The sequence below is a fragment of the Triticum dicoccoides genome, chromosome 4A, assembly GCF_002162155.2.
Source record: "Triticum dicoccoides isolate Atlit2015 ecotype Zavitan chromosome 4A, WEW_v2.0, whole genome shotgun sequence".
Taxonomy (NCBI): domain Eukaryota; kingdom Viridiplantae; phylum Streptophyta; class Magnoliopsida; order Poales; family Poaceae; genus Triticum; species Triticum dicoccoides.
In genome coordinates this window covers 720,616,045-720,638,399 of record NC_041386.1, presented here as the reverse complement: position 1 = coordinate 720,638,399, position 22,355 = coordinate 720,616,045, and the positions used below count along the sequence as shown (strand labels likewise).

The 22,355-nt window shown below is 43.6% G+C and overlaps 2 protein-coding genes across 2 annotated transcripts; one reads left to right on the top strand and one right to left on the bottom strand.

Annotated features, from left to right (window-relative positions):
- Window positions 1–3,519: 3,519 nt before the first annotated feature.
- LOC119284243 (patatin-like protein 2) lies at window positions 3,520–7,010 on the bottom strand. The gene is made up of 6 exons (XM_037563446.1): window positions 7,001–7,010; window positions 6,489–6,700; window positions 6,232–6,413; window positions 4,664–4,841; window positions 4,410–4,571; window positions 3,520–4,136 (listed from the first exon to the last, which is right to left on the bottom strand). Exons 1-6 carry the CDS (start codon window positions 7,008–7,010, stop codon window positions 3,591–3,593), a joined length of 1,290 nt encoding a protein of 429 aa, XP_037419343.1. The 3' UTR covers window positions 3,520–3,590.
- Window positions 7,011–16,228: 9,218 nt separating this feature from the next.
- Window positions 16,229–19,650, top strand: LOC119284242. The gene is made up of 2 exons (XM_037563445.1): window positions 16,229–17,441; window positions 17,673–19,650. Exons 1-2 carry the CDS (start codon window positions 16,229–16,231, stop codon window positions 19,349–19,351), a joined length of 2,892 nt encoding a protein of 963 aa, XP_037419342.1. The 3' UTR covers window positions 19,352–19,650.
- The last annotated feature ends 2,705 nt before the right edge of the window (window positions 19,651–22,355 follow it).

The window sequence follows — 22,355 nt, the reverse complement described above, 5'->3', positions numbered from 1 at the left end:
GCGATTGATAAGAAAACAAGCTGTAGAAAAAACATAAGTCCAAAAACGAAAAGGTTCAAATGCATGGGCCAAAAGAGTGAGACCAGTTTTCACGACGTGGCGATGCTTGCGTTCAGCGGCACCATTCTGCTGATGTGTATGAGGACATGATACACGGTATGTAATCCCAAGTTTTCCAAAGAACATGTTGAGATTGTGGTATTCCCCACCCCAATCAGATTGAACATGAAGTATTTTATGATTAAAAAGACGCTCAACATGAGTTTGAAACTGAAGAAAAACATTGAACACGTCTGCTTTGCGTTTAAGAAAATAAATCCAAGTAAAACGACTGTAAGAATCAATGAAACTGACATAGTAATTATGACCACTAACTGAGGTTTGGACAGGCCCCCATACATCTGAAAACACAATTTCTAGAGGAGCTTTAACGACACGAGTAGACACTGAAAACGGCAGTTGGTGACTTTTGCCTTGTTGACAAGCATCACAAATAGAGACATCTTTATTGTTGGACATAACGGGTAGTTGATGACGATGAAGGACATGGCGCACAATGGGAGGCGCTGGATGACCAAGGCGAGAATGCCATTGAGATGACTTGACACGAACAACGCTGAAAACTCTGAAAGCCTCAGGTGCATCAAGTGGATAAAGACCATGCTGGTAACGACCTTTAAGAAGAACGCCCCTCGATGCGCGATCCTTAACAAAGACATCAAAAGGGTGAAATTCAACGAAGACATTATTATCTTGAGTAAGTTTAGGAACAGATAAAAGATTACGTGTAACTGTGGGAACATGAAGAACATAATGAAGTTGAAGTTTCCTAGAGCTACTAGTGGAAAGAGATGTCTGACGAATGTGTGCGATGCTCATACCTGACCCATTTGCAGTGCGCACCTTGTTTGGACCATGATAAGGCTCGTGGGAGTGAAGCTTGTCGAGTTCATTCGTCAAGTGATTCGTGGCTGCTGTGTCCATATACCAGCTTGCATCAATGGATAGGAAGGAGTGTGACCTTGAGGGACACCAACAGGACCATGAGTAGCCATGGCGGCCTGGAGCTCATTATTACGTCCATCATTGCCAATGCCCAAAAAATCACACTTAAAGCGCTTGTGGCAACGAGATGCAACATGGCCTTGAAAACCACAAAGCTGACATGTAGGACGCCCGCTATTGGGACGACCACAAGTAGGGCAGGATGAACAATCTACAGATGACAAGCTTCCACCAGAACGTTTGTTGTTGTTGTTGCTGTAGGCCGGCTGCTGTGAGGGTGATGGAAGGATTGCCTTTCCTCCAGAGGAACCACCACCACCATGGTAGGGCGGCCGTGAGTCACCACGAGTCACGGCGTTTGCCGAAGAGAATCCACCATGAACTTCAATCGACCGACGAGACTCGATGCGCTGCTCAGTCTGAAGGAGTCGAGCATAAAGATCCTGTGGGGGCATCGAAGTATCACGACCCTGTATCACCTCAACCAGGGAGTCATAATCACCATCGAGGCCACCAAGGATGAAACCGGTGAATTCCTCATCCGTGATAGGTTTCCCAATGGCAGCCAATATGTCGGCAAGATTCTTTACTTTGTTGAAGTAGACAGTGGCAGAGAGATCAAGTTTCTTCATGTCTTGGAGTAGCCGACGAAGCGCCATGGATCGCGTTGTGGATTGAGAGGAGAAGCTACCCTCAAGAGTTGTCCAAGCGTCCTGAGATGTAGTCGCGAAGAGGATCATGCCGGACACCCCCTCGGTCAGCGATGACTGAATCGCCGAGAGTATGGCCTGATCTTGCTGAACCCAGGTAGTATGCGCCTGGTTAGGCACCATGTGTTGCGCACCATCCGCCGTGGTGGCGACGACGGTGGACGGCGGGCACGGCAGTGATCCTCAACGTAGCCAAGAAGATTATGGCTACGAAGAAGTGGAAGGACCTGTGCACGCCAATAGAGTAAATTATCCGCCGATAACTTAATGGTGAGGAGGTGGGTGAAGTGGAACGGCGCAGGCGCAGACATATCAGCCACCGCGTGCTGACAGATGAGAGCGGGCCGAACCGCGGCGACCGCTGGAGAGCTTGAAGGAGGGGCGGGGGCCATGACCCCGGCCATGAAGGAGCCGAGAGTGGTGCTGGTGGAGGAGGAACCAGCTGCAGTACTCACAACCATGGCGTTGCCGTGGCTGGATAGGAGTGAGGCGAGGGTGGTGGAGAAGATCCCGCCAGGGATGGAGGCGCCGGAAGAGGCAGCGGAAGACATTAGATCGTACTAGTCTGATACCATATAAGATTTAGGGTTTTAGTATTGAGGGACTCGCACACCTGATACCATATAATATATATATATATATATATATATATATATATATCTGTGTGTGTGTGTGCGCGCGCGCGCAGATACAAGTCATATACAGTAAGTAAAGTCCTATTCGTATACAATACTAAGTCTAACAATCGGTCAGCGTCGAAAACTACTACTTACTACATTTTCTTGTCGTGGATCTGGTGCCATCCGTTCCGATTTACTCGTCGTGATTTTAGTTCAAATTTAAAATAAAACCACGACGAGTAAATCGGAACGGAGGGAGTAGATAGTAAGCTAGTAGTACATATCAATTCACTATTTCAATTTGGGGTAGTTTGTACAAACATGTAGTGCTAATTATTTCAGTTAAGTGGTACTCCTAGTACTCTGCTACTAGGACACATGGTTAAAACTTACTGTAAAAGGCCACAACCCCATTGAACGCCTTGCTTATTCGTGAAGCTCGTAGCTTGGCTCTTAATGAATAGAGACAATTACTGATTTCAGCTCGTTAAATATTACGAGCTCAATGGATGAGCTAACGAGTTTCATGAGCAACTCATTAAGCTCATTAGGACATCACAACACATTCTTATCATAAGTGACACCATTCTCGTGGCACCTCAACCTACAATTCAATCTGTCGACCCAAGCCAGCCCATAGGATGCAGCAAATTAGCGCGTCTCCTCTTGTAGTCGCCATATTACTTCTTAAAATCACAATCATACTCTCATCCCGTAGGCCGTAACACATTGCAGTCTATTAACGACTGCTCGCGGGACGAGCTTCAAATGAACAGATACGGTCAGGTGTTTTTACTCGGTAATCTTAACAAGCTGAGCCGTAACGAGCCGAGCAGCTCATTAATTAGCCCACGAGTTCTCGATTTCTTTTATGAAATTGGAGCTAGTAACAGATCCCCACATGGAAAATTGGTACTTTCTCAGCCTAGAAAAGGATAAGAAATAAAAAACCAAGTAAAAATAATTCGGAATTTCAGTGTCTTTATTAGTATCTAAGTATAAATACTAGAGGTGACATGCACGTCGTTTATCCTTATGCAACTCGTAGTATGTCTTAGAACACATGCATATATATAGCAACTACAATTCGCTGATTACGTCTACTCCTACTCGGACAGTGATATTGTGCCCGTGTTTATATCTACACAAAATGAACATATATAAACATTAGCCCTCTATTTTTTGGGTAGGTATAAACATTAGCACTCACGGCACCCTCCAACTCTAGGGCGGTGGGATGTTCATATATCAAGTCTCAAGCTAGATTGCCCTCCTTGAGAAGCCTGGCTTTGCGCTCCTCCGATAACATGCGTGCGAAATAGATCAGCTCCTCCTCGTTGGTGCCCCTATTCTTCGAGTCAGGCTCGTTCTTGCCGGTTTCGACGTTCACCTTGCACACCTGCCTCTTCAGCAACGACTTGCCAATGTCAATGAGCCTGTTGAGGTTCTCCGGCGTGGACACATCAACAGAGGCTGTTTCACCATTTAGCCCATCGTCATGGATCCGGAGGTAGCGCTTCTTGCAGTGAAGCGCCTGGAAAAGCACAGAGGCATGGATGTCGACGAGGTCTGTGCTAGCCTGGCTGAAGCTGTCGATGATGGGAGTGGCACCCCTGTTGTAGAGCCACCCGAGGACGCCCCACTTGCTGCACTGGGCAACGTCAAACTTCTCCTCGATCTTAGCCGCTCCAGTGCCCAATGAAAGGATCATGAACTTGCCGTAGTCCGCCGGCTTGATAGGAAAGAAGTCAGGGTTTCCCATCAAGATCTGCTTGCTCACGTCGGTCATTGCCAACAACGTCTGTACCCATGCCATTTTTCAAATATTAGACGGAGAACAATACTTTGATAACACAACACATAATCATACCACATAGGTTAGCGGTTGGGATGCAAGTAGGGTGGTTTGGCGGACACTATGCAAACGTAGTGCTAATTATAGATAAGTGATGAACTAATTAATGAGTTTTGATAGAGCAGAGTATTTATAAGCCTAATTAATAGAGGTAGCAAAGTCTCATCCAGCCTCAATCACATTCATTGTCGCTCGAGTTGACATGCATGCACAACTCACCGGATTGTTTGACGCGACGCCTCCATCGATGAGGTTGAAGGCTCGTGGCTTACCGTCCTCATGCTTCGTTTCAAAATGGTGGCCGGGGAGGTATGTCGGTGCGGCAGACGTGCCGATGCAGACATCTGATAGAAGAGCATTCTTGGAGACATCCTTCATGGCCTGTACATTTTAATTAGGTAATTAGCTATGCGAGGAGAGAGAGATAGAGTGAGACACGGAGGTAATCCCATTGGGTTCTGTTCATCACATACATCGTAAGTTGAGAAGATTGTAGGCTGCAGGAGCTTTATGTCGAAGGTGGGGATCACAATGTTTGAAAGCGTCTGATTGACTCGCGTGTCCCCGAGCATCTCCTTGATGACTGAGCGGAGGTGCTCACCGTTGTACTTGGGTCCGGTCATGCTCTTGAACAATCCGAAAGGCCCTTTGCTACAAACATGGTTGATATCTATTAAGATAGATTTGGAGCATCCAGATGCCTCGTTGTTTGTGGGAGTCACTGGCTCCGCGCGTAAGGTTGTGTGTTGTTGCTTTCCTGTTTGTTTTTTCTTTTTATTATTTTGAATTTTTATCTTTATTGACCTTTATTTTGTGAAATTTTTAAAAATATGAACATTTTTGTAAATTCAATAATAAATTAATTCATGAATATTTCTAAAGTTCATGAACATATTAAAGTTTGTTGATATTTTTAAAATTTGTAAACTTTATTTCAAAATTTTGAATATTATTTTAAATCCATGAATATTATATAAATATCCGAACATTTGTTTACAGTTAATGGTTTTTTTATTTTGGAACATTTTTAAAAATACTTAACATATTAAGCTCTCTAGATTTGGAGCCCCCGGTGCCTCAAGGGGCCGTGGTAGTGGGATAGCTGGCCGACACGTAAAGGTATGTGTTATTGGTTGATGGCTCATGTTTGTTTATTCTTTTATTTTATTTTTTTGTTTTAGTTTTTCAAATTTGAATTCATGAAAATTAATTAAAATATGTGTAAACTTTAAAAACAATTAAACATTTTCATAAATCCAAGAAATAACTAATTTTATTAATATTTTAAAGGTTCATGAACATTTCCGCAGCTTGTATTTTTTAATATGTGACCTTTATTTCACATTTGTGAACATATTTTCCAAATCTACTGAAATATTATAAATATCCGAACATTTTTACAATTCATTTTTTTAATTTGGAACATTTCTAAAAATCCAAGATTTTTTGAAAGAATTCATGAACATCTTTAAATTTAACGAGTTTTTCAAATATGAAACGAAAACGATGGCAAGCTTACTGTACGATAGCAGTGGAGCGACAGAAAAAAAAAGCTAAGCAAGCAAGTTGAGCTGAGCAAGCGGGAGCTTCGTGGGCCGTCCCAAAAGTCTCACACACAATCACGGCAAGATAGAAATGTGTATGGACACCACAACCCGCACCAAACAACTCTACTCTCTTCTCAGGAATAAAAAAAAGTCTCTAGCAGCATCCCCATCAAAATATATGAATGAGAAAAATACCACCATAGCATAATTAAAACCCAAGACAACATAGATAAAACCAAAAGACTGTAATAACCTGCTAGACCCCCAGATAAAGAATAGCGCGACGAAGCGCTCATTATCCTCTAGTATAATTCATGTGTATGATGCTGATATAATAATATTTTTTATAATAATAATAATAATAATATATTAGCGGGTTTTGCTGATTATATATAGTATATGGACTCACTCGCAGTTGCGTGCACACATCTTAGTTATGAGCGTATATTATAAATCAATAAAATACCATGTATAAAAAATATAGACTTGCTGACCTGACCGGTGGGAAGATATTTGGGCAGTGTTGCAAGTAGAAGTGATTGATGTCCTTGGCGGCGAAGAGCGGACGGCCGTCGGCGTTGGGCGCGGTGAGCATGGCCGTCACCAACCCTCCGGTGCTCGTCCCGGCCATCACGTCGAAGTAGTCTGAGATCCTCGCGTCCGGTCCATCAAACTCCTGTATAGAGATAGAGAAGGTCCATCAACAGTAGACGCAGGCAGCAGCGTGATGCAGGTCAGAGCACTGAGTTACCTGGAGCTTTTCTTCGAGGAAAGCTAGGATAGTCCCGGGGATGATGCCGCGGACGCCGCCGCCGTCGATGCTCAGCACGGTGACGATGCTCCCGTACGCCGGCGGCGGCGACTTGGGAGTGGCGAGCGATGGCACGCGGCCGCTGAGCGCCCGCCTCGCCGGGTTCTGCAGGGTCAGGGGGCCGTTGCTCTGCTCCGGCCGTCGCATCCTCACTAGCTACTAGCTTTGTCACTGATGATCGATCGGTGTAGTTAGTTGGGTTGGTCGATGCGTATATGTGCAACATATTTATACTCTCGCGCGGATGCATGGATATAACGATCTAAAACGGCTTACATTTATTCACAGAGGGAGTATATTCCATCCTGGGTCTCTCGCTAGCTAGCTAGGAAAAGTCAAAAGTGTAGTGAGGTGTTAGAGCATCTACAGCAAGACATGGCAAATTCAGGCCCTCAAACGCCCGCGGATGCATCAGCATTGCTCGGGCACGCCTCATATTTTTGCTTTCGCACCTGCGTCCATCGTATCTGAAACCTCAAAACCATACAACGCTACGTAAAACATGATCAACACGTAGTTCATCGCGTTTCATCGTCGGACAAAAGGAGCATAGTTCAGCAGAGTTCACCGGTGGACAGTGCAAATCCATACTACAAAGTACTTAAAACATAGATAACATATAAAATTATAAATAGAACGGGGAAGGGCGGAGGAAATCATGATTTCCTCGCTGGCCTCTTCCCCTTCCGGTCGTCGTCGCGGCTGTGCCCCTCCTCCGTGTAGGCGTCGACATGCGGAGGTGCGTCGTCGTCGGAGCTGGAGGTGAAGCCGTCCGTTAGATCGGAGTGAGAGCTGCACCTTTTGCCCAACAGCCTGCGGAGCAGGCGGGCCGCCTTCGCCTTCGCCGCCACACCCTTGTTTGCCTCACGCTTCGACAACTCGATGCCGAGTCCTTGCATTCTTGCACCGGAGGCATCGCGCATCCGTCTCCGTTGTCATGAAGGGCGACCTCCGTCGCATCGTCGAGCTCCGCTTCACGCGGTAGGCTCGGTCTATCGTCGTAGGAGCCGGATTCCCCACTAGAGGCAGGGCTGCTGCTTTGGTCGCCGGCCATCAAATGGGTTTGGAGGGGATCAAAAGTGGGGTGACGGAGAGGCGACTGAAGTGGAGTTTGTATTGACTATGGTCTAGGGTTTTCCGGATGAGAATATTTGTGGGGCATGCATTGGCGAGGCTGGGCAAAGCCGACGTGACGGACGCGTCAGGTCTGTTTTATATTCGCCTCATATTTAAGCTGTATATACGAGACGCCAGATAGCCCGAACATTTGAGGACAATTTAAGGCGTTCGGTTGGTTTTTCACGATCGGTTAATGATTGGGCCGTTGGTGCGGACGTTTGCCAACGGAGGGCACCGGTCATGGTCGATCGCCTCGGAGGAAGGAATATATGTATGTACGTGCGCACCGTCCACGCTCTTTCTATACCAACTGGATCCAGTAGCGCGCGTGCAGGTGTTTCGGCCGTTTAACTTATGTTATCCGCTTACGTACGTAGCCATGGTGTTGATGCTCCCATGGACACGTAGCACGTATCCATCACAAGGTACGTACGTGTAGTTTCTTTTGTTGTCAGGTACACGTGTATCGACAGTGTTGTTTTTTTAATACACGACAATGCAGATACTCACGTAGACGCATATACAGTTAACACACACCCTGCTCATGCTGGCACCCCCGAGATATTGAATCGGCATAACATTTTGAGATTGACGGAGTCTCACAGACAACTTCGTAGTCGAATGAAACGTCTCCTCTCACTAAACTAACATCGTTGAAAAATCCAAAATAAATTTGAAAAAATGCGAGAAGGAATGCCAAGTCTAAATGCACCACAAGGTAAACTAACCATCTGAGCTACCCTCAGTTCGCCCGTGGGAGTGTGTGCTGCACTGATGGATAAATCCTGACCACAAGGTACCTCAGACGTGTAGTTAACTTATTTGTTTCCTTTCCCATGACCTAATTATGTCACTAGTTAACATGAGGGTGACTGGTGAGGGTGGAAGATGATGTTGTCGAGGAAAGACTTGCTAGTAGGGATTAGTCTATGGTAAGTAAAAATATCATCAGAAAAAGTTCAAGACCTGCCCCGTTCTGTGTAAAGAAAACATATCATAAGAAAAAGTTTGTTATTGGTTCCTCTTTGTTTTTTACTTTAGTTATTCTGGTTTTTTCTTATGTTTCTATTTATAATTGTAAAATTGTTAATTTTTTGTAAAATTCAGGAAATAAGTAAATTCATGAATATTTTTAAAGTTCATGGAATTTTTTAAATTTTGTAAACGGATTAAATTTTAGAACTTTATTCGAAATTTTGAATATTTATTCAAATCCATGAGTATTTATAACCATGTTTTTTTAATTTTGAACATTTTTCAAAGTCCATTGTTTTTTAACCATTTTTTCCAAAAAATTGAAATGGTAGCTGGAATTTTACAAAATAACGTTAGAGAAAGCGACAATTTTTTTTCTAAACCAACGAGTGGAGCAGGGAGCCAAGATGAGCGAGTGGGAGCTTCATGGGTTGGCCCATGTGAACATTATAACAACAATTTCACGGTTTCAGCAAGGAATACGAGCTCCCAAATGGCACACACAACGACCACCGGTTGACACCGAGATCGAAATGTGTAATAACACCACAACCACGCACTGAACAACCCTACTGTCCTCTCAGCATACACATTGTCTCTAGCAGCACCCCATCATGATATACGAATGTGAAAAACACCACTAAAACATAATTAAATCCGTTCCCGCAAAAAAACATAATTAAATCCGTTCCCGCAAAAAAAACATAATTAAATCCGAAGAGAACTTAGATAAGAACGAAATGAAAGAACCGACTGCAATAACCTGCTAGAGGAAAAAAGACAATCCCACGAATGTATTATTCACTATAAAAATACTTGAACGAAACACAAAAAATAACAAAATCATGTATCTCTAGCACATGTATTATTCGTCATAAAAATATTTGAATTTGTCCTTTTAGTGTAGCTCACACCGTGTGTAGTTTTCTTCCAGAATTTGTTTAGACTTAAAATGTTGATTTCTGTTTTTCTTTTCAAAAAATTCCAGACTCCACAGAGCCTTCACTCGGCAAGCTTGAGGAAGGGAGTCATGTGGCCGAACGTGAGCCCTGGGAAGAGGACGACATGCATCGTCGTCGGCGAGGACAAGAACAAGGAGTCGGCACCAGCATCGTCATCCATCTTATTTCTTGGAGTTTGGATCGGTGTCAAGTCAATTATGGGTAATATTTTGCACTTAAAACTTGTGCACACAAAGACTCTGGGTTCTGAATTAGTCGCCGACACTGCTTTGTTAACGTAGCAAGATTAAAATTGTGTAGGTCCATAAATCTCAATCGCCCTTTCTTCTTCGGAATGCACAACATAGAAAGATTAGATTTCTTTTCTATTACAACAATCACCATCACACTGGAGAGTGAAAAATTAGAGGATTTTCTGGAGCTGTTTGAACTAAAAGCCAAGCCCAAACATAAAATAAGTTGTCCGGTCCAGCCCATTAAGCAAGGCCACCTTTCTCACTCTCACTCGCTCCGTTCACGAGCGGAAGCAGAGGAGGATCCAAGGAAGAAAAAAAACGGGAAAATCATGGCCGTCGCCAAAGCTTCTCCTTCCGATTCCCTCGAGGTACGTGCTTTCCCTAGGACTACCCGGCCACCTTGTCTCCTGCCGCCCCCTAGCACCCTGGAGCGGACAATCTGACGCAGGAACCCTAGAACTAGGAAGAGAAGCCTGGGACCCAACCAATTGAGAGCCTCTTTCTTGTTCTGGAGGGAAAACTTCAGTTTATTTCTGTTCAACTGAAAGTCAAGGGATTGAGCCGTATAGTCAAATAAACAATGCCATTTTATTGTATCTCTAGGAATTTCATTGTGTTATTATTAAAGTGGGAGAAGGAAGTAATATTTTGTTGGAGTAATTTCTTACATAGACAGCAGAGGACAATTAACCAAGTAGGCGCCGGGGCTAGAGTAACTGGGTAATGAAAATTGTATACATTGCTCATGCTCTTAGCAATTTATCTCAGTCACTCGTTGTTTCTAAATAACCGGTTCATTCTTTTTCTAATCTTCTCTTATTCTCGATTTACTGCAGAGAAGCAGCAACCTGTTCGCGGTCCCTGCCGTGTCCAATCTCTCCAAGGCTGGGCTGAACTCCCGGATGCCCTGCTTCATTCCATTGTTGATCTGTTGCTGTTGGGATCCTTTGATTCCATCATACTGCTATTTCCATGATTCTAGAAGGTGTATCACATATGAGTTGGGTGATCCGTAGCAGAGACATTCCCCCCTATCCAAGCGACTTTATTCTCATAAGCTGTCGCAGGATGATGCAACCTACGTGGTTGTGCCCAGTATGTTCTCTTCGTGTCTGATAGTTGATAGTCCTGACCAGCAAGCTCTGAAACTTTGATATGGGGGATGATGCTGGCACTCCTCAGATTTCGCTGGAGTATAATAATGGATTTGTGATCGGTTTCTGGCCCCTTGGTTTAGCATGTCTGAAAATTTTGTTCATCTTTAAGCCAGCTCTACTAGCCTCTTACGAAATAATTACCTCTTCCAGCAGAAAGCAGAGACTTTTGCAGCTTGGATTGGATAGGGGATGTTTGTGGTGGAAGGAACACTTAAGCCTTTGCAGCTAGTTTCACCCTCCAGTTTTAGACGTTATAAGAGACGTTTATGGTGGCAACTCAAGCTTCTGCAGTTTGTTCTGCCTTCCGTTTAGCTCTGTTGTTTAAGGAAAATTTGCCTTAAGTTGCATATACACTGTGGCCTTGTGATTTATCAGGCATGGGAAAGGGATGCTTCTTCGGTTCTTGTAACATGAGTGGCTTTAGATGCATGGTTTGATTCCAGGTTCCGACTGCCGGAAAATGACTGTTAACTGAGATGAAAAGAGAACCTGGTCTGTTGTATGGTTGCTGTCTATCATCTGGGTTGATTTGTTTTGTGATCATTTGCTGCAGACGATTCAGTGGAGTGGAGATTGTTTCCAAGTTCGTTCTAAGCAGAAACCATGAGAGCAGAGCAGATCGATGAATCACCAAGTGTGAGTTTCTGTTCCTCGAATAAGTTGCGTCTTCTAATTTGTTGCCAAGCAAGTTGCAATATTATGTTACTATAGAATGCTGAAATGTATGTTCCCTTAATTGCTGTAGGATGTAGAATTGATTTTCAGTGCTAAAAAACACATGGAAAGGTTCCTGCTTTCTTTGGCTTATCTCTGTTGTCCCAGTAGGCAGGAGTTACAATGATTAGTATATTAGTAACCCGAGATGTCTATTTTGGTATTGGTACTAGTAAGAACAAGCTTGTCTCTGGGGCAGTAAGCCATTTCAGAGCAAGAGCGACAAACAAAATTTGGTTCAGCTGTGGGTTAAGGTTTGCTTGGCCTTAGAATCGACAATGCTTATGTAAATGTCCTGAGATTATTCATTATGTCAACAAATGGCATATATCTACAGTTAATCAGGATGTCACCTATGCACAGGATTGCTTGCTGCTCAATTGCCTATGTGGAGAACTTGTGTAACTATTATGGGTCTGTACACGGGAGCTGCCACCGCTGGGATTCCGTAGCAGGCGAATCCCGCTTACCCTGCCCTCCTCACCGTTAACACAGGTATCCTTCCTCCTACCTCTCAGTCATGTCCCGTGCTCGGTCCAGAGACGCTATTTTGACAGTGGCATTTCATGCAAAAAAGAAAGATGTTATTCTAGTATTACCCACTGGAACAGAACGATGCATCAGCATAACAGATAGTAAGCTTGTAGTATATCAAAACTCATATCTCAATAAACAACTACAACTAGTATTGATTATTGCAGTGAAGTACCACTCCTAGTACTCTACTCTGCTACTAGCACACATGGTTAGAACATACTGCAAAACAGAGTAAAAAGGCCACAATCCCATTGAAGGCCCTGCTTATTCTTTGTCTCCATTGTTGAGCTTCCTGTTGTCTTCCCCATCTTACCTTCACCAACTGCACTTGACGCCTTGAGGTTGGAACTTGCTGCATTTTCTTAAACAATAAACACGGTCCACACCTGCACATGATGGTGACATATGTTATATACGCCCCACATGACAACATGGCGTGTGCTAGAGTTATGATGTTCTTTAGCCTTCTACAGATTGGCCTTTGGCCTCCCGCCTGTACATGTATATATGATGGCTTGGCCTCCTGATAACATAAAGTTGCTATTCTCAACAGCGTGCATCTATAAGAAAAGTATATCAAGACCTGTGATTTGATTATCCGAGAAGTCCTTTAGTTTTGTGCAGTTTACTTTAATCACAGGTCATCAGGAAAACTTACTAAAGTTGCCCTACCATTCTGAAAAGCGAACACTACTGTTATTTCCTACAAAGCAAATATAGGGTACTCCATTAAAAGCACCGCACAGTTGAAAAATAAGAAATGGGACAGAAATTCCTGGCAAAATGCAAAATAGCCATCACCCCGGTGGATCATCCTTTATATGACAAGTATGAAAGTTATATCTTCATACCTGTACCTAAGCATAAGCATCATCTAGCCCTTAGATTTTTATAATTGTACCTGAACATCATCCAATCATTGATTTGTTATAGATTCTTATATTGGCTAATGAAGCGCCAACCTCTGAAACTTTGAAGCTTCTGGAATTTGCAGTTTTGGGGTAGCTACTAGGTAGTGAAGGCAAAGTTGCAGTGCTCTTATAGCGAAACCCATGTCATGAGGAAAGTACTAGTTTCTTCGTGGAAGACTCAAGGCGCTTGACTGTAGCTTTGTAACCTTCTGAAGGCCCGTGTGAGTACCATAGTTAACTGTAGTAGTTAACACAGAATGCTAGCACCTCCAATTAAAGTGGATCTGATCACATGCATTAGCACGGATGGCATAGCTAATTGTAGTAGTCATCAATAATTATTTCAGATGTACAAACTTCAAAAACAACAAAGGGAGCTAATATGTAGTTATGTATTCCTTCCTAAAATTGAGAGTGGATTTTTGGAACCCGGGTGTATTGGAGGACTTTATTTTAAATACTTTGAAAATCACATTTAAGGTTTCAAAAAATTCTGAAAAAAATTCTACGCGATCATATGGATGTATATTACACATGTGTGAAGTTTGGCAATGAAATAAGTAAATATGCGACCTATACAAAAATGACAAAATGGTGATTTCCAAATAGTGAATAATGCATGCACTTTTCATCTTTCCAAAATCACGATTTTGTCATTTTTGTGTAACTCACATGGTTACTTATTTCAGCATCAAAATTTACACATGTGTAATATACATTCATATAAACATGTTGATTTGTTTTCAGAATTTTTTGAAACTTCAAAATAGCATTTTGGCACAGTTCACAAAATAGGGCTCCAATGCACCTGGGTTCCAAAGTGACTTTTTGATATATATGTAACTTCTTTTTCTCTAAGACAGGGAAATGACAAATCTTATAAGATTTTTAATTTCAAAGGCAGGGAAAGTGAGAAGCCTTAGGAGAGTACATACCCTGATTATTATTTGCACCCTCTGTAACAAAATATAGGACTTTTTTTGTAGCAAACTACACAAAAAAAACATCTTATATTTCGTTACAAAGGGAGTACATTATAACTACTGCAATGTGGGGTCCTGATCATTACTTCAAAGAGATTCGGTCCTTAGGGAGTGAGGATACTAAAACAAAAAACTAAATGACAAAATAAATAGAGCTGAAAGTGTAAACTTAACGAAACAAAAATCTGGGTACTTAAATGCTTAACACAGGACTGATGGGTTGATATTTTCACACAGAGCTTAATGTCAATGGGAATTATATAAAGGCGAACGCCAGGCCATTGGTTTGAATAAGTGTTGCATTAATTTTGCCCTAATGTGCGACGCCAGCTTGCGCCGTCCAATCCAGTGTTGCTTCTGCAAATGTGACATCATGATGAGAAAGTGGATGACGCAGCAGTGCAAATGCCTCGATGCTGTATTGCTCTCCTAATGTCAATGGTTTGAACAGGTATGTGTTGCATTGATTTTGTGACCGTACGCTGTCAGTAGCAATGCGATAGCCTTTAAAAACTGATTATGTTCCAAGCATATCTAGCTCAAAAGAATATATGTTCATATGGCCACCACGAACATGTATTACATCAAGTACTCCCTCCGTTTCAAAATAAGTGTCTCAAGCTTAGTACAACTGTATAATAAAACTACTACAAAGTTGAGACACTTATTTTGGGACGGAGGGAGTATTAAGTAATAAGTATGCCTTCAGGCTTTGCTCCACGCATGATTGCTTGGTACAGATGACGCCCTCTCGGGATCCTGAGAACCAAATATCCGCATGGTCCTCTATAATAGTACTCCCTCCGTCCGGAAATACTTGTCCTAGAAATTGGTAAAATGGATGTATCTATAACTAAAATAAGTCTAGATACAACCATTTTGAGGACAAGTATTTCCGGACGGAGGGAGTAGCTCTTTAAAGGAGAGAAATAATTGAGCTCCTTGTCAATGCATATCCTGTATAGAGTAATAAATACAGTAGTTAGTGCATGATTGATTCAAGCGTGCTAGTAATAATTATACTTTTCTCTGGTCAGAGACAGGATATATGGACGTGATTGTACATTTGTAACTGCAAATAAGGAGTTGTTGATGATATTTAATAATCAATTGGGGAGTTAGGTGTCTATGAAAAGCGTGAAGTCCTTGTCTGGAAATACACAAATTATATATAAGACGTTGATTTCAAGTTAACATCTGGGAGGGCCTTCTGTTCCAGCTACCAAGCACAAACCCCAAACATATCCCATCAGCTGGAAATACACAAATTATGCACATTTGTCCTCCACATTAATGGCAAAGCACATGGTGTCCATGTCCGGGAACGAGGTAGCTGTAAATCAGTGACTTAACTGTATATATCTAAATAATCCACATCAGGTGTATTTTCGTAGATTTAACTTGAGTGATGCACCCTCTGTAAATAATACAAGGCATCTCGTTGATTCAGTTTAAACTGCCAAAATGTCTTATAATTTGGGAACGGAGGTAGTAGTATTCTACGGACCAACTTCATAACTGCATCAACCAGATCGCAACCAATTCATCTTCATAATTGTACTCAAAACATGTCACGTCTGGACCATCATGATTGTGTCTATAAAGATTATGGTCGACAGATTACTCAAAAAGAAAAAGATTATAGTCGACAGATCGTAGTCTGAACTGTAATCTCGCATACTGGTCTAGTCTAGTAGTATAAAGTACAGCGGTTGGTGCATGGTTGATTCGAGCTTGCTAATAAGACAACTTGAAGACGAAAAATAGTATGTATGAATGCAGCTGTACATTTATTAATGTTGGTTGGGAATGTTTAATCATGTATTAGGTGAAGAAGATAGGAAGCTACCGAGTCTTGTGCGGTCACACAAAATATTATTAGGCAAGATGCTTATGGTGGATATAAAATTGACCATGGAGTGCTAGTCTTGTCTGATCACACACAGTATAGGGACACGACTCCAAGTTCACATCAGTTCCAGCTGGCCACCGTGCATTGACTCTTGACTTGGTAACATGCATGCGTTGGCTGAGGGATGATATATACTCTAGCCAGAGCCCATCCATTTGATAGCAAATAAAGCAAATGGCTTCCCCCCAGGGCGACCCTGAAATTGGAGCTGCATCATCCGCAGAGCAGAGCCAGGGAGGAGGAGCAGGCCCTGACAAACATGTTGGAGTTCCTGACATTCCTAAGGCCGGGGACTCGAAGCTGTACGAGTTCAAGGAGCAGCTCCTGCTGCTGTCGACTCTGGTGGCGACGGTGACGTACGTCGCCGGGCTGAACCTGCCCGGGGGGTCCTGGGAGCAGGGCAACCCAGGGGGGCACCTCGCCGGCGACCCAATTCTTCGGGACACTCACTACCGCCGGTACCTCGCCTTCTACTACTGCAACGCGACGGCCCTCGCCGCGTCGCTCGTGGTCTCTCTCATCCTCATCATCTTGCGGAGGAAGAGCCCTGTCTGGACAGCAGTGCTGCAGATCGTAATGGTGCTCGACCTGCTCAGCCTCATCGGTGCATACGGCGCCGGGAGCTGCCGGGATGCATTCACAACCATCTACGCGCTGGTGGTCTTCTGCATTTTGGTATTGGCCATCATCTCTGTTTTCTTCTCCCTTATGGTGAAGGCCCTCATCAAATGGGCTGGCAAGGTCCGTGCCGCCGCCAGCCCGATCAACACCACCGGTGGCAACCTCAAAGGCATCCTCGCCATGAGGCGAGTCACGACGAAGATCATGGCAATTGAGTCGCTTGCAGCCGACTCCAAAGACCGAGCTGAGAAGGAGATGGTTGATGTGTTGATGCTGCTCGCAACCTTTGCGGTCACCATCACATACGTTGCCGGGCTGAGTCCGCCTGGTGGGTTCTGGAGCAGCGCCGAGGACGGTCATCACGTGAGCGACCCGGTGTTACAAGCCCGTGGCCGGTACCGTGCCTTCTTCGTCTGCAACACCACCTCATTCGCTTTGTCCCTGCTCATCATCGTGGTTCTCCTGGAGAGGAAGATGCTCGGGAAGAGTATGTTGTTTGGGAGAAAGAAGATGAAGTTTGGGGGAAAGTCCATCCCAAAGCGGCTTGCAGCGCCCTGTGGGTTGATCGTCGTCGCTCTGCTGGGCCTCATGGGGGCCTATGCGGCTGGGAGCTGCAGAGAGGCTGACACCACTGTCATGGTCCTTATGGTGCCTGTCGGTGTATGCCTGCTGCTGGCGCTGATTTTCCAATGGAAGCCACTCACGAAAATGCATAATTCCGTCTTGGAATTCTTCAAGAAACTGGCCCATCTTGGCATTCCTTCAGGTATGACACCCTACCTACCTAGCTACCCATACCTTACTCCATCTATCTATGAAAGGTCACGAGTCACATCACATCTTCGATCATTAATTTCTTTTATCGTTTGTAAAATTTGAAATGTTTAAGTTTGTGCGTGTATATCCAATCTATATTAATGGATTTCAAATGAATATAGAAACCTGTTGATTTTATGTTCTAGTTAGTTGCATAACTTAGTGATTGGATGAATTGCAGGTACCTACAGAGACACGGACGATGACCACCTACAAAACACCCGTTATCTTGTTATGCTCCTTGCTACTCTTGTGGTGACCATAACTTACCAAGCAGGACTAGATCCACCGGGCGGCCTCTGGCAAGACGATCGGGATGGGCATAAGATGGGCCACCCGGTGCTCCAAACCACACATCCTACTAGGTACAAAGTGTTCTTCTATAGCAACTCGGCAGCCTTCATCACATCCCTGGTCGTCAACATGATGCTCCAGAGCAAGTTTCTGCTCACGCGGCACACGCTGGAAGTAACCCTCGTGTTCGACCTATTCGGCCTCGTCACTGCCTATGGCGCCGGAAGCACCAGGGATGTAATCACGTCCATCTACATTGTTGCCTTGGCAGGCATCGTCCTGGTCTACGTCATCGTCCATATCATCATCAGAGAACATGATCCTGATCCGGAGGATCATGCTGCACTAAAGGAACTTGATGACAAGCGCAGGGTGCTATTGTTGGTCGCTATCTTGGCGGCCACCCTCACGTACCAAGCTGGTCTCACCCCACCTGGTGGCTTCTGGTTGGCAGACGACCAAGGGCTCGGTCTCCGTGCGGGTTTCCCGGTCCTTCTACATCATTACCCTCGTCGTTACTATGCATTCTTCTACTGCAACGCGGCGAGCTTCATGGCATCCGTAACCCTCATCCTTCTTCTTGTCAATCCGAAGCTATACAGGCCGGGCATACGTTGTTATGCGCTCTATGTGTGCATGCTGGTGGGCACATTTGGCCTTATGGGTGCATACGCTGCCGGGAGCTCCCGGCATCTCAGGACCTCCATCTATGTATTGACCTTGGTCGGCGCAGTGGTTGCCTTCATAGCCTTGCTGCTAGTCCTTTTCCGGTTATTCCCTTTATTTGACAAACCCAAAGATAAAGTGCCGGCAACTCCCAAGACGGCTGAAGCAGGTCACAGCAGCAACAAGACAACTTCCAAGACGGCTGAAGTAGGTCACAGCAGCAACAAGAGCAGCGGCAGCAAGAAAAAAGAAAAACTTCAATACTTGATGCTGCTAGGGATCCTGGCTGCAAGTATGACATACCAGACTGGCCTAAAACCACCGGGCGGCCTATGGCAGGACAACAATGATGGGCACTCTGCTGGCAACCCCATTCGCCGTGACATCAACAAGGACCGGTACAATGCTTTCTTCTACAGCAACTCTGCCTCCTTCATGGCCTCAGTTGTGGTTGTCGTCATGCTGCTTCCATTGACGATGCTGCCCGAGAAAGACACAAAGTCGTCCCAGAAAGAAACAAATTCGGTCATGCTGCTTCAGTTGACGACGTTGCCCGCGAAAGACCCGAAGTCGCCCGAGAAAGAAACAATGTTGTCCAAGAAAGACACAGAGTCGGCCCAGAAAGACCCGAAGCCGACCGATAAAGACCCGGAGCCGGCCGACGAAGGCACATGGCCACTCTGGCCGATGCATACGGCCATTTTGCTGGACATGATGGGCCTCCTGGTGGCATACGCAGCAGGCAGTACTAGGAAATGGGAAACATCCAGGAACGTCATGGTCCTCATCGTTCCCGTGTTGGCCTACATTGGGCTCTACGCAGCGCTGTCAGTCTTCTGCCATAGAAAAGAAAAGTCCAAAGTGGCAGCAGATACCCAGGATGGTGGTGCAGGCCCGTAACAGTCATGGTGTCATGTGATTCTTTGTCAACTTTACCTTTGGGGAGACAAACTTTACAAGACATGTGGGAGGAAGTGCCGATGTGGAAATTTGGGACTGAGCTCATGAGGAAAGGAACCCAAGTGAGCTAGGCTCACTGTGAGCATCCTGTGTATATTTCAGATATTGAGTTGATTGTTCATATGTATTTCATTGTGATGGCCAGTTGTAGCATAGCAGTATAGGCATCCTGTGAGTTGTAGTCCATTGAATTAATGGCATATATAGCAGCATACTTTTTTGTGACAAAATTGTAATTTGCAGAGTGAAACTGATGAAACTTGCGAAGTTAATGGCATAGCAGAGCAGTCGTATTGCGTCAACTTAAATTTGCGGAACTTGGACAATGACATACGCAATACCGATTCTTTGTTCACAAACATGTACAGAGTATAGCGGCAGCAACAAAAGGAGAGAAACAGCCATCTCTGAAAAAAGTAAAAAACAGAGAGCTGTGAGTACTCATAAACAAAGTGGCCAGCAGTTGCCACAAGCATCTTGATGGCCAATTGCAGCATGACAGTATACGCATCTTGTGTGGTGTATAGTCTATCACATTTTCCACACCTGACAACAGAAACAGAGCACTAGTTAGTGCAACACTTCATCGGCAGATGCATGTTCGCAAGCTGAAGACGATACCATGAACGGTGAGTATCTGCAAAATCTGACATGACCAGTTAGTGATATGGTCACTTCCCAGTCTCAACTTGAGATTCGGCATGGTTTTTCGAGGCATCGCGAACTGTCTTCTTCAGAAATTCTCTTCAGAGCATTCAGTGTACTTTGCAGGCACCGAATGGCTGGAATGTTCAGTGTACTTTGCAGAAAATTCACTTCAGAACGTTTAGTGTATCTGCAAAATCTCATGGGCTATAACAAATCGCAAGCATTCCTTGCAAAAAACAAGGCGGACATTCTATCACCGAAAATAATGCCATTCGAAACTCAGTTTTGCGAGGCCAATTTGGCCCTCAAATAGTTGCTGAAACCAACATAGTTGGTCAAGGTCAGGTATAACTTCTCTTCTTAACGATTTGACAGGTCGTAGACCTCAAACGGAGTTCATATGACAATGTTATGACCGTATTGCCGAAAGACCCTAAATATCGTCAACAAGCAAATCATATTTACCCGATGTAGATCTTCGTTCTGATTTGACCAATCGCATTGATCTTCACGTGTTGCAGTCGGTTTTATGTTGTAGTCTACCCTGGTGAAGAGTCCTCGACTGCTAGGGGTATGTAGTGTCACAATGTTAGCAGCACGATCATGAAAAACATGCCATAAATTTCATGATCTAGTGGGGTAGATTGGAATTGGAGATTCTATATCGACCCGTCAGAGACGAGATATTAGTCCTCACAATTTCTGCGCGTTTTCTCTTGAAATATATTTGCTACAGTTGGCACAGAGTATTGTCCACTTTGGTCTAAAAGTCTGACTATTGTTCAGTTACCTAAGACTGAATTGATGATATGTGATATTTGTTAAATTTTATCGGCAGTGATATGCCTTTCAGGCTGAAGGAATTAAAAGAAGTATTTATTTTGCACGTAAATTTATTAATTTTACATGCATTTGTGTTCCTGAATATTTTACTTAGGGCGGTGAAAATTAGAATCGAGGGGCTTTTCTTGAAATCGCTAGTTAAAGAATACTCTTTGCAAAGGTCACTCCCACCTCCCCAGGTTATGACAAGTGGTAACATGTGGCAACCTGTGAGTTTTCCTTTTTCTTTGCAGATCCGTTTATTTAAAACATTCTATCTTTTAAACCATGCGCCCAAATTTTGAACTGTTTTTACCGTTGGATTCCTCGCAGCGAGATCTTCAAAATTATAACCCATTTTGATAGGTTTTGACAGTTCTAGAAAAATGTTGATAGGACACTAGTAGAAAAAGGACCTAATATGAGACACATTAGTGCCGGTTTGATTTTGAGCCGGCACTAATGCGTCCATTAGTGCCGGTTCAAATGACTAGGCGGGAGGAGACCTTTAATACCGGTTCATTGCGAATCTTTAGTACCGGTTCGTGCCACGAACCGGTACTAAAGATGCTGGCCGGGCACCAGCATTTAGTACCGGTTCGTGGCACGAACCGGTACTAAAGAGGTTGTGGCAGGGGCTATTTTCAGTCCCACCTCGCTCCCTTAGTAAGAATTTGACCACCTTAAATATATTACTTCTCAAACTATCACAAGCATTTGTTCTTCATTGAACTCTATGTGTAGGATCTGAGGGTGCAATAGGAGTCTTCGCCGGTTCTTAAATCGGTGGTAGATTCCTATTGACAATTTAGATTCTATACAAAAAGATCATTGATGATCAATGTATTTTTTATGTACTTCTCTGTAGCAGTAGCACGTTTTGGCTGAAAGACGGTACTGATCAATGTATTTTTTCTGTGTTACTTCTCAAACTATATAAAAAGGAAGAAGAGGAAGAAGAAGAAGAAGAAGAAGAAGAAGAGAGGAAGAAGAAGAAGAAGAGGAAGAAGAAGAAGAGGAATAAGAGGAAGAAGGAGAAGAAGAAGAAGAAGAAGAAGAGGAAGAAGACAAGAAGAAGAAGAGAAGAAGAGGAATAAGAGGAAGAAGAAGAAGAAGAAGAAGAAGAAGAAGAAGAAGAAGAAGAAGAAGAGAAAGAGAAATGACCGTGAAACAGTAAATCATAGCAAAACAAACTCTGAAGAAGAAGAAGAGGAAGAGAAATGACCGTGAAACAGTAAATCACAGCAAAACAAACTCTGAAAAAGCTGAAAAGAAAGAACTATATAAAAAAACTATTCAAAAATAAATAGAAGAAAATAAATAATGCAGGAAAGAAAAAAATTATATAAAGCAAAAATATTCACAAAGAAACTCAGCAAAAAAACTACTCAAAAATAAATAGAAGAAAAAAATAAAGCAGAAAAGAAAAAACTATATAAAAAAACTACTCAAAAATAAATAGAAGAAAATAAAT

Bases quoted from the DNA above. Each gene is read 5' to 3' on its own strand.
- LOC119284243 (XM_037563446.1), bottom strand. The intron at 6,414-6,488 runs GTAACTCAGTGC...ATCTCTATACAG, and splicing joins TCCTCGAAGAAAAGCTCCAG to GAGTTTGATGGACCGGACGC. The intron at 4,572-4,663 runs GTATGTGATGAA...TAAAATGTACAG, and splicing joins CAATCTTCTCAACTTACGAT to GCCATGAAGGATGTCTCCAA.
- LOC119284242 (XM_037563445.1), top strand. From the start codon at position 16,229: ATGGCTTCCCCCCAGGGCGACCCTGAAATTGGAGCTGCATCATCCGCA. The intron at 17,442-17,672 runs GTATGACACCCT...GATGAATTGCAG, and splicing joins CCATCTTGGCATTCCTTCAG to GTACCTACAGAGACACGGAC.